This window comes from Etheostoma cragini, chromosome 14 (genome assembly GCF_013103735.1).
Source record: "Etheostoma cragini isolate CJK2018 chromosome 14, CSU_Ecrag_1.0, whole genome shotgun sequence".
Taxonomy (NCBI): Eukaryota; Metazoa; Chordata; class Actinopteri; order Perciformes; family Percidae; genus Etheostoma; species Etheostoma cragini.
Window position 1 is genome coordinate 19055728 of NC_048420.1, and position 17274 is coordinate 19073001.

Sequence of the window (17274 nt, forward strand, 5' to 3'; positions counted from 1 at the left end):
AGCTTCTTTTGAAACAAAACATTTCTTCTGGCTGCGGCGAGTAGCCGACGTGCTGTTGTGACCCGCGCTGAAAATTACTTTCATCACGCGTTGCTATAGTGACCAGCCACGCTGAGGCTTTACTCAATCTGCAATGGAAAACGGAAGTATAATGGGCCGAGGCGAGCCGAGGCGGGCCGAGGCGAGCCGAGGCAAGCTGTTACCAGCAGTGGAAAAACGCCATAAGCTGGACCTCAGGAGGGTGTTACAACCTCATAATGCAGAGAGTTACCATTGATGTTAGAATGACTCCAGAAAGGATGGAAGGCACTTGTTATGAAATTTTCTATACAATGAATTAATAATACAAACAGAAAACGGTGCAGCAAAGCTCCACAACCGTTGAAAACAAAAAGTGAACTTGCCACGGTCAGGCAAAGGCCGATTTACAATGAGGAAAGAACACCAATGTTAGTAAATGAAAACGCAAAAACAAAATTACAAACAAAACCCAAGCACAAAATAAACACCCCACTTTTTAGGGAAAAGGAGTAAAACCTACTAACACGTGCTCTGGTAAGCACAACCTGCTGCCAGCCAGCACAACAAAGGTATGGGAGAACAGGGAGGAAAGTGGCAGGGTCTCCACCGGTGTGCTCACTCAGCAATCACCAGCAATCAACCTGGAGAAGGGAGTGGAGGCAGACACAACAGACAAAATACAAATCCTTAGGTAACGAGGGCTTTCAACCATGTGAACACCAAGAAAGCAGCAGGACCTGACAGTATCATAGGGCAGGTCCTTAAACTGTATGCTGAACGACTAGCACCATAGTCACAATGATATTCAACCGGTCACTGGTTGAGTCTGTCATACACACTGGCTTTAAGAAGCCCATGGTATATCCTCCACACCACCCTATCTCACCTGGAAAATACAGGAGTCAATGTGAGATTGCTGTTGATTAACTACAGTTCAGTGTTGAACATGGCACATTTCAGCAAAAAGGCTGTTTAAAGTGTTTTGCATTAAACATTGAAGAGCAGTAAAAAAGATTGAAGGAGAATTTTGAAATTGCTGAAATAGAATAAGACAGGTTTGAAATACAACTATAAAAGTAACAGTGCAGTGACACAAAGCTTAAGGACCACCCCTATCTGCATGTGGATCCTTGACTTTCAGACAGAAAGACCCCAGGTTGTGAGGGTGGATGGACACACACCTCTCTCCCCCCCCCCCTTCTCTTCACCGGAGCACCCCCATGTTGTTTGGAGTGCCCAGCTGACCTTCTTGTACATACACACGACTGTGTAGCCACTTTTGACTCCAACACCACAAGCAAGTTTGCCGATAACACTGCTGTGGTGAATCTGAGGAAATTTCTACTTTTTTATCACTGAGTGTGCCCTGACGTGGAACATGACTTCCTGGTATGAAAACGGCACTTTACAGGACCGCAAGGCCCTGCAGAGAGGGATTTGTTCGGGCTGAACGCACAATAGGCGGCGGTGACCTACTCTGCCTAAAGAATATTTACACCAGGCTTTACAAGGCTAGGAGAATCATCAAAGATCCAAACCACACGGGTGACCGCCTTTTCTTCCTATTGAGATGGGTTAGAAGGAAGCAGGCCAGGCCAGCACCGAGCCTCAGGAGAAGCTTCTAACCTCAGGCCAATAGGATCCTAAATGAGGACACTGCCTAAGACTGCCCCTACCCCCACATTCTGCTTTATGTTGAATCAAGATGATGGGATTACATTTCCCTGGAATTGTACCTCTCAACAGACTACAGTGCAGTGTTGATATTTAGATCCTGGCCACTGGCTTTGTTTCCTTTTTATATTACACAATGATTTGTGCTGTCCTGTCATTGTTGAGTTATTTATTTTTATTTTGTTGAACATTGTTGCATTTTTCATACGCCTGTTTTTACAGTATATAGTCAGGTAGTTACAGCAGGCTCAGTTTAGTTTTAGGCGACCGAGCAGCTCCCCTGTTATTAGACAGTCCTTTTGCTCAAGGAAATGTTGATTGTAATTCAGTGCAGATAAATGAAGATACAGCAGAATTAAATCCAACTGGTCTTAGCAATATTAGCAGCTATTACATGTTTTTGTTGACTTTTTGTATCCAGGTCCTGGGTAAGGTCCCCACTATCTCCATCAACAAGACGGACGGTTGCCATGTCTACCTAAGCAAAGACTCTCTGAGCTGCGAGATTGTCAGCGCCAAAAGCTCAGAGATGAACATCCTGGTACCCAACAAAGACGGAGAGTTTGTGAGTACCCTTTCAGGAGGGAAATCGGAAAAGTTGTTCAAAGGATGAGTCTGGTGATATTCATTTTTATGTTGTTGTTTTTTGTCAACAAATACCACAAAAAGACCAAACCAACAATTATTGTTTTTGTTTCCTACTGTAGCTTATTCCTCTGTGCCATTGAACTCCAAACTGTTAAACGCATCAATTGAGTCCCATTGTTACACTGGGGGACACGTGCTCCTTCATTACCATGAATATTGGACTGTAGCTTATTTTGACTCAATCATGCCAATGTAAATACTATGTATATATTAGGGATAGCGCCACTTGTATCCTATGAAAGTTGCTCAATAGGAAATAGTCTCCAGGTTTGTTTTTTTTGCCCATAGAGCATGTGCTCTAGAGTCTGTTGGCTCTCCGCACATCGTCATGGCATAAAAGTATTTAATCACACATGTTTACTAGCTATTTTCAAATTCTGGACTGAAATTGATCAAAGGAAGAGAAGAGAAAGATGTTTGGCTTTGGGCCAACTGAGTGACAAATACCGCATAGTCCAGTGCTGGTCCTGGGGCTCGGTAAATACTCACTACAGAACCAAATCCACCATCAAATGCATAATTACTTCCTGTTTGACGAACATTTGCCAAAATCTACAGTGTCTAGTTGTTTTGGGAAATTAACCTTTTTTATATATTTGTGGCCTGTTATCAAAAGATTAATGTCTTGAGTGGGAACCAAAGTGTTTAGGGCTGAGAGCCAGAAACAGGATAGGGAATTCTGAAAGTATTGGAACACGTTGTTGGTTTTGGTCTCTTCAGGACTTTAGTTAAAATTTAAGAAAAACATAGTCTTTCCAGCTATATCCTTTTTCATGTAGCACAAGAATATAAAATTGTAATTTAAACATGACTTTTCTCTCCCCTCAGACGGAGATGCCTGTTCCTGAGCAGTTCAAGACTGTCTGGGACGGAAACAAGCTCATTACCACAGCAACGGAGATCGCCGGATAGACAAGGCAGCCTGTGAAATGGCGCCCCTCCTCGACACCATCCCAACCCCATTTTTTTTTTTTTTTTTGTATTTTTATTTTTGCAAATGCCTTCCTGACTGATCATCCGCCCCACCAGCTAACTCTCACACTGTTAAATCTTCCTTCATTGTCAGCCAATCACAGCTTTAGCTGTCCCTTCCATCAGCCAATGAGAGGACTGCTCACATTTATCTGGAGCAAAATCCTACAGCCAATCAGCAGGGAGGGGCTTGTCATTCAAATTGGTTTTCTCTGTAAGCCAGTGAGCACTTTTAAAAAAACAGTTTTGCCAATAGCTGGGATGCTTTGTTTGGTATTTTGTATCTATCTGGATAATGCTAAGCAAAATGTAACATGTAGAATACCTAACTTGGGAACATGGCTACTCATCCTTGGCAACAGCACTGCATCCAATCAGGCTCTACTATCAGGATCCTTTTGGCTTTTATTCTTTCTCTTCTTCCTGGTCGGGGGGGGGCTGATCTTTAACTTGTGACCTGATGGGTTTCTGTTCCATTATATGCAATTCGCTGGTGAAGCACTAGTCAAACACAGAGGATAATAGCATCCATATCACCTCCACTTCTGTTGATTCTAATATCAACATTCATAGTGGGATAATATTATAAAATAAAGTCTGCACTCTCAAAGCACATAACTAGGACTTAAACTATTTGTGTTCACACACATCATGAAACTTCATCTAAATGATGTTGAAACAATTAAATAGGAAAATTATCATTTCATGTGCTTTCCCTTAAACCCCACACATAAGACATTCCCGTGTTAAAAAAAACAAAACATTCCATATAAAGGAGGTATGTAAGAAAAGGTTTGCAATAAAGAGCACAGAGATGTTGATATAAAGTGGAAGAGACTGAAGGATAGAATCATTGTTAAATGTTAGAAAATATCTGCTGTAATCCTCTGTACAGATATTATTTACTGAAGTCTTAAAGTATTAGCCTGACCATCGGCATTGCTTCACTCGCTCATGTCTGCACTCTTTGGTTATCTTCAGCTCTTGAATTTTAAAGCTCTTTGCTAAATTTCCTTAATATTGTCTCCTTTTTACCTCCTTTGTTTTTCTGGGTCCAAAAATCTGAATCCTGCTCATTAATGCTGGTGACATCATTAAACATGTTGCAATAAACTGTCATTGTTTTTATTGGGTTAAACATGTATTCTGTACAGAGACAGTTAAATGAAGTACGTTAGGCTTAGGTCATATAAAAAAAAAAAGAATTTGACCTCAGAACCACGCAGATAGTTATGCAGTAGTAGACTTAAAACCAGGTCTATGCTAAAATAAAAAAATCACAATAACGTGCTACAAGGGATCAGTGCAAAAGGAATGAGTTATGTGCTTTCTGCAAGCCCTGCTCAGAATTAAGCTTTTACTTGACTTGCATTATATTGCTCTAAAAACAAAATGTTTGATATATTTAATCTGGGATGAATGGAAGTGTTTCAGTGTAAATAAGGCAGCAGGTTTGCATTGAACCACTCTCTGGTGAACTGGAGGTGGTCTCCCTTGGTTGCCAGAAAAGCCAGCTTTCCAGCTTTGTCCATCGCTGCCAGGCCCAGACGATCCTGCACATTGACACAGAATTTAGTTTCACATATTCAGAAATGTAATTATTTAAGGTAGTTGTTGGTAGGATTGAAATATCTTTTCTATGCTAATGCATTGTTGCCAGAAAAGTAAGTATTTTCTCTTTTGATTTTCCGTTCTGTGACGGAATGTCTGTATTTTGGCCTGTATCAATTGCCCATGGAATGAAGTGATTTTACTCTTTTAGGCCGCGTGTTACCATCCGCTTTCTTTATGTTGGAATTTTAAACTGTGGTCGGTTTCTGAGTACTATGGTTAACTGCTCCTCAGATCTCTGCAGAGTAAATCCAGTCAGCTAGCTAGACTATTGCTGCATTATATGCTGCGGATATCGGAATTCTTGTGTGGTGTCCACAAGGGTTGTCCGAGGAAAGGGGCCATGTTGCTAGGCAACGTCTGACTTTCTAGTCGGAACTCCGACTCGGCTAACGCAGGATATCTGTCCAATCTGAGTCTTCTGTTGCATGACTAAAACAACTTTTGAACGTACAAATGTTCCAACCATAGAGTGTGTATTATTAATACTAATATACAGTCTACGGTTCAGTAGACTGTATATTAGAAAAAACAAGTTCCTTCCCGAGGCAATTTTGCAGAGGCATCGGCTGCTTAGCACCGCCCATGATGATTGTGATTTGTTTAAAGAAATGTCAATAAACCAGAGCATGTTTTTCTCCCATCCTAGAATGCTGCGTGGACTAGCCAGACCCTCCTGCGCAGTGCTGTTGAAGATGGTCAGGCAAGCAAGACTAGATTGCATACCCAACCTAAAACACCTCAGTGTTTCTTAACAGTTGCAAGATCAGAAACGTAACAAACCTGGATAAATACTGGAGATGTATTTGAAAGATGGAGACAGCTTAAAGCCCAAAAGGACGCTGAGCTGGCTAATTTTCTCCTGAACAGGTAAGCATTAAGGTTCAGGATAACTTATTGCACAGACATTTTCAGTAATTTCAACATTTGTGTACTCAAATTTAATTAAACAGAGTACCCGAGTTGGTTACTCGCAAAAAACACAATTGAGACACAGCCAGTAAAGTGATCCCGACTAGTCCTGGCTAACGCCGCCATGCTTACTGCTGACGGGAGGACCAGGCAAGCGGGCCAAGGCTGTTTACAACCACCTTGACAAACTAGAGAGACTAAACCACAAGTTTGACTTCCTTATACTAGAACCATGCAATTTAACTTTGGCAAATCAACTGTGTAGCCTGTTCCGAGACCGGAGCCAACCAACAGTCATTTTAAGTCAAGAATGTATGTCTGTCATTTGGATGGAGGAGAGGACAGCAATGTTGGGGTGTTTTTACAGTTCAGCAATTCAAATACAGTTACCGACTGGATAAAGGGAAAAGAATATGGACAGAAAGCCGTGGTATCATGCTTCAGATTTTCAGGTTAAGCAAACAATCCTCACACAATCAATTGTATTTCCTCATGAGACAATGAACACAGATACCTCTTTGTAAAGAACGCTCTCCTGTAGAGTTTCAGTCTCTTTGGCCTGGCCCGTTTTCAGGAAGCCAAACCACTACAGTAAAAGTCAGGACAAGACGGTTTGTGATGCGGCTTTATTATAGTCAGTGAAAGATTTATATTCTATAGAGTGTGTGTTTATAACCTCAGTCTCGACAGGATCAACTACAGTGTCCTGCAGGAACTTCACCATGACAAACTTCTCCAGCAACTGCAGATTCTTCTTATATGTCTCATTTACAGCCTTTAAAGCAAACAATAATTAGACAATACAAAACATATTGAGAAAGCTGATTATGGCCAACTGGATTCAAACTATATATATATATATATATATATATATATATATATATATATAGCGCTGCATACTGACCCTCTCCTGATTGATGTCAGCCAGGAAGAGGCTATACTTCTTGTACAGGTTGTCATTAAAGGGGTCGTGCCAGTACTGGGCCTGCACCAGGCTGATAACCACAAACACAACGTCCAGTCAGTGCTACGGAACAACAGTCTGAACAGTGGTGATGATAGCTACATATCATCAAGGCTGCTAAACACATCAGCATCACTGAGAGATAAACAATTTTAAACAACTTACTGTTTTTGAACCAGGTCAGTGTAAGCGCCGCTGTTCAGAGCTTTGCGTATCATGTCACAGATGCGGGAGCTCTCTCCGGGACACCTGGGCAGCCCGTACACTCCTGAGGATTGAAAAACACACAGTATCTTTTCAAAACAGTTTGTGGTAATAGGGTGCCCAGATAGCTCAGTTGGTAAAGCAGCCACCCATACCCGGAGGTTTACTCCTCAACGCAGTGAGCCTGGGGTTTGATTCCAACCTGCGGCCCCTTTGCTGCATGTCAATCCCCCTCTATCGCTCCCTTTTAATATCCTTGATAATGAGTCAGGTGTTATAAATTATTTTTCTTATTGACAACTAATCCCATGAAAAGACCAGAACCATCTATGCTATCTTTGAATATTTTATGGCAATTCTTTTTTTCTTTCTTATTGAGGATGTAAATGTTTAGTGGTCACAAGTATAAAGTTTAATTAAAAAGAAAAATGGGCAAAAGAATATCGTTAAACAGCTGTGCACGTTACTCAAACAAGAATAAATAACTGCATTTGTAAGGGACTTCAGATGCTGATTAATAAACGTTTGGTGCTCTATTGAATTTTAACGGCAGCGGTAGAGATGTATGTGGGATTTTTTTTTTTTTTTACTTAAGCGCCCATATGTGTGGCTCAATGATGAGTTTGTCGTAGTTTCGGCAAAATAGAGCCTTATTGCACAGAGGAATAAAAAATAGCTTGGATGCAAAGAAAATACTTGTTGGTCAATAAGTTCAATGTTGGTTTTGGTTTTTTGATGTGATTTATTAACAATAAGTAAAATACAGAATAACACCAGATTTATCCTTAAGGATGTGCATGTTCTTCTTTAAGACTGTAATAACAACAGTTTGGGAATTTTAGTAACACAAATTGAATCTAAAATGTTGCATGTATTAACTCTGAATCATTAGTATAAAAACATATGAAACAGAAAGGGGTAATAGTGCTGCTTTTCCAAGGGAAGTGAGCTGAACTTGTGTTTTGGGTTTTCATAATGATGTTACCTTGGTGCTGGCCCCCAATGGAAATCAGTGTTTTCATTGGTGGAGAGGGACAGCGCTGAGCCACAGCTCTCCTGTGAGGAGAGGAACCAGGAGAAATCAATGCATGCTTCTTCATCCATGATAGGAGACAAATATGTTTTAGCAAACAACTTGCTCAAACAGAGGCTGCCACCTGAGAAGAAAGCTCACAGTTGAAATCACACTAATCTCAAAGATATTTGTATTTTAAATATTTCATTCACTTTAGGAGAATCAGGCAAGAAGGGAAACTACACAAACAGAATGTGTCCAATACCTATCACATTTAAAAAAGGATTCAGTGTCCAGAACAATAGTTACATACAGAAACTGTCCCCCCTGGGAGAAGCCCATAGCATTGTATCCTCCCTTCAACTTTGGGTCCTGAGCCAGCTGACTGCAAACCATGGCCACCTGCTCATTCACATCCTTGAAAAACCCATTTTCTGTGTCCTGCGGGAGGAGAAACATGAAAGGTTTAAACATGATGGACAGATTAAAAAGAAGAAACCAAACACCGTCCTAGAGGAGAAGAGCAGAGCAATAAATTCACGGAGTTACGATGGATCAAAGCAGAGTCATGGTGGTTTGCTATGAATATTAAGACTAAAAAATTACAGTGAGGTTGTAATTGAGCTACTTTTCTGATGTAACGTATGTCACTTGCACTGCAAATATCACACAATAGAAATCCTAACATCATGTGGATGTGTCAATCACACCTGCTGTATGCCTGTTTGGTTCACATGTCTTGTGTCTTGAGGAAAAGAGGACCTGTTTTTCTATTGAAGGCAGTGAATTAATTAATATACCTTGACACAAATTAATTAAAGTCTCAGTAAAATATAACTGATATTTTTGGTAAAGTTTAGAGTTACTGAACTTAAAGTAGCTTTTTTTGCAAAAGAAACATTAAGATATATTAATATAAATTAGAGCTCTGCCATTTTACATTACAAAATAAATGTGCAGAACAGAAAATAATAGAAAAAGTCTAAATAAGAGTGCTATTAAAATAAATTAAAATTGGCTGAAAATGTTTGGGATATAAGCTGGTATATTTATTCTCAAGATGATCACTGGGTTGTTGTTGAAGCTGCAGCTGCATTTATGTGTAAAAAATCAAAATAAAAACATGAATAAAAACAAAAGACTAAACTATTGAACTAGAGACTAAATTAACAGTTTCCAGTTTCCATTTTCTTTGTGTAGAATTACCTCAATGACGTTCTTTCCAATCATTAGCGAGAGCACGTTAATGCCAGAGATCTCCTCCTCAATCATCTTCTTTATTGCCCCCATGCTGAGGGGGTTACAACAGCTGTCGCCTGGTGAACACATAAGCGTACTGTATTATCATTTAAACTATTTAACTAAACCTGACTCAGTTTACAGTGATAATAGTGTATGTTACACTAACAAGTATTGTCTGTGTAGCCAAAGCCTGATACAATTTATTCATCTCTGCCAAAGAGCTCCAATGGCGTCCAAAAATACACTAAAAATATAAGATGAGCAGCTTTGTTGCACTGGATGAAATGTTCTTTCATTACCAGGAATGTGGGAACTGTTGTTTAATTTGAGTCCATCATATATACTGTTTCACTATAGTCACGAGAGAAACTAAGTATTACTCTACCTGAAAACAAAATATCCCTTATTGTTTGAGTAATGTTTACATTGAGTAATTGTCTTTTCATTGGATTTATAAACAGTTAAGAAAATGTATAGAGCAACGCTAGCCTTATCATCTCCCTTTATCAAAGGATTACTTGCATAAACACTAGCTCTTTTTTTTTTAGAAATATTCTGCTATACATTAACATTCGTCAAACATATAAAACAGACAGCTGATCGGTGCAAATCACAATCTACTGCTGTTAAAATGGAGACGCTTCAGTGGAGCCACAACAGCTTATGTAACTTCACCTCAGAGGCACCTGAGCCATTGTTGTTAAAGAGAACATGTTTTTTTGTTGTTTTTTTGTATTTTCCCAACCAGCATGCAATTAAAATGAGCAACTTTTCAGTTAGAAGTGTAACATAAACTGCATACACACCCCACCTCTCTAACTTTACAACATTACAGGTCTGATAAGGCTTGGGTTTCAGTGTAAATGTGGTAAAAGGTTGGTTTATTTTTCTTGCTTTCACTTTCACCAATATGTATTAACAAGGGTGGATGTGAATGTCATGATCCCCCGCAGTATACCTTTCCCTTTCTGTTCTTAAATAAGGAAGAGAAACAGACCACAACCTTATACAGTGTATGATCACAACCTTATAAGTCTTTGAAACAAGATAAGGAGTATTCTTTCTTCAGATTATCTCCATCATATCCTTAAGATTTTAACACAAAGGAGACATTTAAATATGTGCAACGTATAGTGCAGAAAATGTTAACTTAAACTCCAATGACGTTATGCCAGTTGGTTCATCATGCAAACTATAGCTGTGAAGCCAGACTTGCACCTTTAGTAGAGATTCAAAACTTTTCCAAGGACACCAAATATGTTAGTCCAATATTTCATTCCATTTAAACATCATTTAGCTTAAATAAAGAGCTGGAAGAAGCAGATGCAGAATATATAATGTAAATGTGAAACTGTCATACAGTTGAGTAAGATCTTTTTTTCCATCTAAAAGCTACTTGACATGAAATATAAAGGAGAGACCATATGAAGAGTTAAATAAATAATAGTAGATACAAATTAGTCCTCTTTTTTATTTATTAAGAAAACTTAATAAATTGTTTTATCCTTTCAGTAAAAGAATAGGGAGCACAGTGACTTACCCATGCCATGCCACAGCACCAGTGGTACGGTCTCATTGTTGGTGTTATAAACTGGGCTCCCAGCAACCAGCAGCACTGGACCAGCCAGCAGGAAACACAGGAGGACTGCTGTCATCCTGGACCCTAAAACAAACACATAACGGGTCAGTGTGCATTTTGTTTGAAAAAAATACAATAATCTTTTCCCTTCTTCCCTTTTTATTATTGCATTAAGACATAACTCTATGAGCCATTGTCTGCACATGTATTCAAATAACAAAAACATGTAATGAACCCCAATTTCACATTAAAAGCACTTCCTCTACTGTTCATTGGTAACATTAGTTCGTTATGATTCAAAGATCCTTTTTAAGCTCTCCTTCCATCTCAGCACAGACTTATGCGTAACTTGTCTATGCAAAATGCATCTGCAATAATGTTTTTTGCTGTTTTTAGATCATTTAGCTTCATACTTTTCATTGAACATTCACTCATTTTTAAAATGGTTTATTGTTATGGATAGCTCTTATATAGCGTTACTGTCTAACTTTTCACTTATTTTTTGTCTTAATATAATATAAAGTTTAATGGAAAAATACAGTAGGAATAGTAGGTGTTGCTGCTGTTACATCTAACAGTCTTGTGAAAACAGAAACTAAGCTGCATTCTACAACGCTTTTAATTTATTCTAACTGCAAAGAGACTTGCAGATCAGGAAAACAACAAGACAGGGAGCTAGAAATAGTACCAAGGTAAAGATACTTTCAATGAGTCAATGAATCCTGGGGGAAGTTAGCTCGACGGAAGGTTAAAATCAACACTTAACAAAATCAACATTTAACAAAAACAACATATAATCTAAATCCAACAAGCCTAATCAATGATCCAAACCAGCATACATGTCCGAGGTCCATACCCTAGACTGTTAATATTAATATACAGTCCAAACATGTCCAAATATTATAGCTACTCACCGTTTACGTTCTTCCTGCTTCTGCTGTTGGACCGTTTGTCAAGTGACTATGTTTAGAGCGAACAGCCAATCAGATTTGAGGGGCGTGGCTAATACGTAATGGGGCGGAAATGTCTAACTTGTGACCAGCTTCTTTTGTTTTCAGTAATCCTGTCAGATTAGTTTGAATTAATCAAATCTGTGCCGATATAATGGTTGTGTAACCTCTTGGTAAATTATCTCAATCCCCGTGTGGATACGTGAAGGTCTGAAGTGGCATTTTAACATAAACACCGCGTTTACAGCTGCTAGCGAGCTAATTAGCTCGCCATGCTAGCTCGTTTTGACTATCATAACAACAAATCCCTGTACGGATTATTTAGCCAGAATAAATAGAGAGAGATACAGCAGGCCGCCGGGGTAGTTAAGTACGGGATGTCTATGTATGAGGAACCTTCGTTAACGGGCAGTTACGATGTTGTGGGGTCGTTTCCCAAAAGTTTTGGCTACGGGGTGGAGGAGCAAGACATGGACGAGGAGAGGTCCACACCTGCGGACAAACCGAGGATACTGCTGATGGGACTGAGACGGAGTGGCAAGTCATCTATTCAGAAGGTAACTTCATATACAGTAAAGGGTCATTTACCTAAACCGTCTCTGCCTACACACACACCACCACAGAGTTTCTCTTCTTCTTTGAGTTTTTGCGGCGCCTTGCATCCTTAATATTGCACCACTGCCATCTTCTGGTATTCGGTAACTCCTCCAATGTTTGCATCAGTCCTGTTCTCTATAGGTAGATGACCAAGCATCTTCTGCCTTGTCCACTTTCACCATAATCCAGTATGTTATTTACTCCTGCTCCTGTAATGATGTCTCCCAACATGTCTTTTCTCTCTGACACATACAGTATTTCCTGCAACTAACAAGTACATGCTCTACAGTTTCTGGTATCTCACAATGATCAAAAAAACAGTTGGATGTGAGGTGTGATGTTTATTTTTCCTTGTCCAATCGCTGCCTGCTTAGTGTTACCTGCTCTTTCGGTTTGTTTCCCTATTAAAAGGGTGATAGAATGGTTAAATAGAGTATTTCACTATGTTTCTTCAGGTCTTCTAATAGGGTATGCAACATTGTTTGGGTTAAAAAATTGCCCTGGTGCTGTTACAATGGTCATGATTATTCCCTATTATTTGGGCCTGGATTTTCAGCCCTATATATATTTAGTTGAGTTGCGCGCTGATTGGTTGAGCAAAGCACATACACAAACAGTTGAGACGATGCAGTGGGTCTCATATTTCAGACACTGCAGTGTAATGCATTTCTCTTCTGATATTGCATTACTAACTTCACTTCTGAGATTTTTTTTATATTTATATATATACACACTGTATGTAGCAGTAGAATAAAAGCAACGTTATCACAATAAGAAGTTAATAGAGTACAAAACATATAATATAAAGGGTAATAAGTAACAAGATTTTAGGCAAAATGTAGACTAAGAGAATAAAGACTGTGTGAATTAGAGAAGACATTGAAAGTTACAACGTTGAACAGAGACAATAAACCTTCTTCACCTCTGACCAGGTTGTATTCCACAAGATGTCACCCAATGAGACGCTGTTCCTTGAGAGCACCAACAAAATCTACAAGGACGACATCTCCAGCACTTCCTTTGTCAACTTCCAGATCTGGGACTTTCCTGGCCAGGTGGACTTCTTCGACCCCACATTTGACAGCGAGATGATCTTCAAGGGAACAGGCGCTTTGATCTTTGTCATCGATGCTCAGGTAGGATGGCATTAGTTTAAACTGAAAAAGAACATTGTGGGTTTTAAAGGCTTCCTGGGTGAACTGAATGAACACGTCATCTTTTGCTGTTGTCAGGACGACTACGTCGAGGCGCTCGGGCGCTTACATCTCACCGTATCCAAGGCCTACAAAGTGAATCCAGACATCAACTTTGAGGTGTTCATCCATAAAGTAGACGGGCTGTCAGATGACCACAAAATAGAAACACAACGGGACATTCATCAGAGGGCCAATGATGATCTGGCAGATGCCAGCCTGGAGAAGCTTCACCTCAGGTGAGTGTTTGACACGTCTGCACAGGTTAGATATTTTAGCTGCATGACTTAGCTGCAGATCACTCCTATAACCGTTCGATTGGTTTATTCTATTGTCCTCACAGTGAGAAGACATCATTAGTTATGTAACATTCAAGCTGAGACTTGTTTGGTGACACCGTATTTACTTTCCCTCCCCAGCTTCTACCTAACCAGTATCTACGACCACTCCATATTTGAGGCCTTCAGTAAAGTCGTCCAGAAGCTCATTCCTCAGTTACCAACGTTGGAGAATCTTTTGAACATTTTCATATCTGTAAGTTCTCTTTTGTTGCGTTTAATTGTGTCCTAGTTGTACCGTTTCTTATTAACATCCTTCATGTTTTATAGCATTCTGGGATCGAGAAAGCCTTTCTGTTTGATGTTGTCAGCAAGATTTACATCGCCACAGACAGCTCTCCGGTGGACATGCAGTCCTACGAACTCTGCTGTGATATGATCGATGTTGTCATTGATGTCTCCTGCATTTACGGGTGAGGAGAATTACAGTTATTTATTAATTGTTGGCAATAAATGGAACCTTTAGTGTAAAAGTTTAAAGGTGACTTTCTTTCATTCTCCTTCTTGACAGGCTAGTGGAGGATGGCAGTGGCTCTGCCTACGACAACGAGTCTTTGGCTATCATCAAGCTCAACAACACTACAGTGCTTTATTTGAAAGAGGTTACAAAGTTCCTCGCTCTTGTCTGCATCCTCAGAGAAGAGAGCTTTGAGAGGAAAGGCGAGTAGTTTTAGATTTTATAAACAGTTAATTTGGCATTAGACAGGGTTTTATTACACAGGACGTCCTAAATGTCAGATGGAAGTGTGAAGCCACCAACATAAAAGTGTCAGAAAGACCGAGTGTGTACAGTGTTATAATTTAAGAATCCAATCACACAAATCATTTTTCCAGAACTTTAACATTAAGTGCTTTAAAGGATTTGTTTGTTCTCTTTGCAGGTTTAATAGAGTACAACTTTCATTGTTTTCGAAAAGCCATCCACGAAGTGTTTGAAGTTGGCACCTCGCCTCAAGACGTCAGCTCTACCAGCAGAAACAACCTCACAGGCTTTAAGTACGCCGCCCTGAACGGAACTGCTGTTTAAAGCACAGAGGATGGGTGTAATTCTTTGCTTTACCTGAAGTTCAGCAAGGCAACACAATATGGGTGAATGACACGAAGGCACAAAGTCTCCGGTCAAACACATGTTGCCTTACTGTATGAAGGTGAAGTTAGAGCAGCTGAGCTGCAGCTGATGAACTAAACCAAACAGTGGGTCCTTCTTTCTGCACATTGTCAGCTATGTTTACCTTCTTGGCCAGTTACTTCTGTGTGCTCTGCAACATAAAAATACTTCTGAAAGAGACTTCTGATCCAATTTAAGCCTTATCGTTGATGAGAGCAAAAGCTCCATTGACTCTAGCTCAAGTTTTATTTCCATGAACTAAACTACAGGGACGCTATCAGGGAGGCTCTACTTGCTTTGGGTGGCCACTTGAGGCGCCAGTTAATAACAAGTACCAATACTTCTCATCAGATAAAATGAATAAACATTAAAAGGCCCATAACTCATTAATAAATTAACTTATTAATTAATTAACTTGGCACAAGGATAGACACAATGCCTGTATGACAGATAAATCACATATTTTCCTGCATTTAAGTTGCAACTGCATTTTAATCGTAAATGCTTTGGTTATATTTAAAAGATTTTAAACAATGTTAAAAGTTCTAGGGTAAAAACTAACCTGTCTCAGGACGGTCTAAACCCTGCTCACGTTCCCTACTAGCGGGTGAACAATCCAACGGTTGGTGAATTCTGCTTCACAATGATAGGAAGAGCCGACACGGAAGGATCAAAAAGCGACGTCGCTATGAACGCTTGGCCGCCACAAGCCAGTTATCCCTGTGGTAACTTTTCTGACACCTCCTGTTTAAAACACAAAAAGTCAGAAGGATCGTGAGGCCTCTTTCATCATGCAATCATTGAAATGTTGGAATGATTCATGAGCATAAACAGCTCCTATGAGGGACAGAATGAATAGCATATTTAAGCGTTTATATGCTCTAAGGCAACTTAATTACATTTAAAGTATAAATAAAAAAACCTATCTAGCACCTTCTCTGGCCTGTGGTGTAAGTTGAGTATCACTGCTTCACAGTATAAACAGCTTTCGTGTTTCCTGCTCTTTTTACTTTGAAATATTGAGTGCTGTAAATGGATGTAATCCCCAGCATGAAAAGCAGAAAGCACAGTGTTTGTTCCACTGTGTTTTCTGTTGATAATGACTCATGCAACCAGCGACCGGTGCTCTGCCACGGATCCCCACAGACCAGCACTGTGCCAGTTACACCATTAGAGCCTTGGTTTGATTAACAGCACGTTGGTCTTAATGGAGTCTGGAAATAACAGATGATGCTTTTCACTCTGCCACGTCTGCCGACAGTTGATTTTTTTGTAGCTTGTGATGGAACGTTTGTGACCAAAGTTACTCCACAGAGATTCACTTTGTAGCTGTTGTTTTTGCTTTTTCGGTGCGAGCGTAGAATAATATATTTCAGAGATTAGTTTTTTACTATTGTACATCATTTTTTAATAAAACCTGTTTAATATTTTGCTGTATCAAACTTAACTATCTTTGAGATGGAAGCTCACTTCTACCATAATTACATTATAAACTTTTTTTTCTCATAATTTGTATCTCACAGTTTTTAGAAAGTTATCATAATCATGAGTGATATGTCATTTTGAGAAAGATTTTGTATTTTTATGATATACCTAATCACATTTGTAATATACTTATCTACACTATACTATCTGTGTTTATTATTACAGTCTTATATGGCTCCATTATGATTATGTGATATTTATAACTAATAAATGATTAAGTATGTGGCTGGGTTAGCTCAGTTGGTAGAAAAAGCACACATAAAGAGGTTTACTCCTCAATGCAGCGGACGCCGGTTCAAATCTGACCTGTGTCCCTTTTCTGCATGTCATCCCCCCCTCCCTTTCATGTTGTCATCTGTTATGTGGAAAATAAAGGCATAAAATAGCTGAAAAAAATTATCTTAAAAAAAAGTTAGTTAATAAATATATAAAACCCTTAATATATAATATATATATATATTAGTTATCCGTCACCTAGTAGTTTCTGATCATCCCAATTATATGAACCAATCTGATAATCTAAAAACATTATCTAAAACATTACTAATAACTATGATTATTATTTTTTTCTAAGTTTGTCATAGTTATACAATATGTTAAAAATCCATCACCTAACTCTTTCATTATGACATTTTTTCGCAACAATTAACTGCTTGATAAAAATATTAAATATCCACCTTCTAAATTTTGACATTATGAAGTGTTTTTCCTCTACTATTACTTTTATAAAACCCACAAGCTATGAGCAGGTATCATCATTT

General features: G+C 39.1%; 3 protein-coding genes across 4 annotated transcripts in view; 2 read left to right on the forward strand and 1 right to left on the reverse strand.

The window, feature by feature from the left end:
* cap1 (CAP, adenylate cyclase-associated protein 1 (yeast)) overlaps nt 1–3549 on the forward strand; it is a 13267-nt gene extending 9718 nt beyond the window's left edge. For both annotated transcript variants that reach the window (XM_034893000.1, XM_034893001.1), the window contains exons 12-13: nt 2117–2260; nt 3172–3549. In XM_034893000.1, coding sequence (XP_034748891.1) covers nt 2117–2260; nt 3172–3255 — 228 coding nt within the window. In that variant the 3' untranslated portion in view covers nt 3256–3549. The remainder of the gene's footprint in view (nt 1–2116; nt 2261–3171) is intronic.
* A 443-nt stretch (nt 3550–3992) lies between these two features.
* ppt1 (palmitoyl-protein thioesterase 1 (ceroid-lipofuscinosis, neuronal 1, infantile)) lies at nt 3993–12008 on the reverse strand. The gene is made up of 10 exons (XM_034893011.1): nt 11757–12008; nt 10804–10926; nt 9228–9337; nt 8335–8462; nt 7992–8062; nt 6968–7070; nt 6743–6833; nt 6515–6613; nt 6353–6424; nt 3993–4868 (listed from the first exon to the last, which is right to left on the reverse strand). Exons 2-10 carry the CDS (start codon nt 10916–10918, stop codon nt 4746–4748), a joined length of 912 nt encoding a protein of 303 aa, XP_034748902.1. The 5' UTR covers nt 10919–10926; nt 11757–12008; the 3' UTR covers nt 3993–4745.
* Nucleotides 12009–12098: 90 nt separating this feature from the next.
* On the forward strand, nt 12099–15775 carry rragcb (Ras-related GTP binding Cb). The gene is made up of 7 exons (XM_034893002.1): nt 12099–12349; nt 13322–13525; nt 13622–13821; nt 14002–14116; nt 14191–14333; nt 14432–14580; nt 14802–15775. The coding sequence occupies exons 1-7, from the start codon at nt 12170–12172 to the stop codon at nt 14945–14947; spliced, it is 1137 nt and encodes a 378-aa protein (XP_034748893.1). The 5' UTR covers nt 12099–12169; the 3' UTR covers nt 14948–15775.
* The last annotated feature ends 1499 nt before the right edge of the window (nt 15776–17274 follow it).

Bases quoted from the DNA above. Each gene is read 5' to 3' on its own strand.
- ppt1 (XM_034893011.1), bottom strand. From the start codon at position 10,918: ATGACAGCAGTCCTCCTGTGTTTCCTGCTGGCTGGTCCAGTGCTGCTG. The intron at 6,834-6,967 runs GTAAGTTGTTTA...TGTGGTTATCAG, and splicing joins ACTGACCTGGTTCAAAAACA to CCTGGTGCAGGCCCAGTACT. The intron at 6,614-6,742 runs GTCAGTATGCAG...TTTGCTTTAAAG, and splicing joins CTGACATCAATCAGGAGAGG to GCTGTAAATGAGACATATAA.
- rragcb (XM_034893002.1), top strand. From the start codon at position 12,170: ATGTCTATGTATGAGGAACCTTCGTTAACGGGCAGTTACGATGTTGTG. The intron at 12,350-13,321 runs GTAACTTCATAT...ACCTCTGACCAG, and splicing joins GCAAGTCATCTATTCAGAAG to GTTGTATTCCACAAGATGTC. The intron at 13,822-14,001 runs GTGAGTGTTTGA...TTCCCTCCCCAG, and splicing joins CTGGAGAAGCTTCACCTCAG to CTTCTACCTAACCAGTATCT.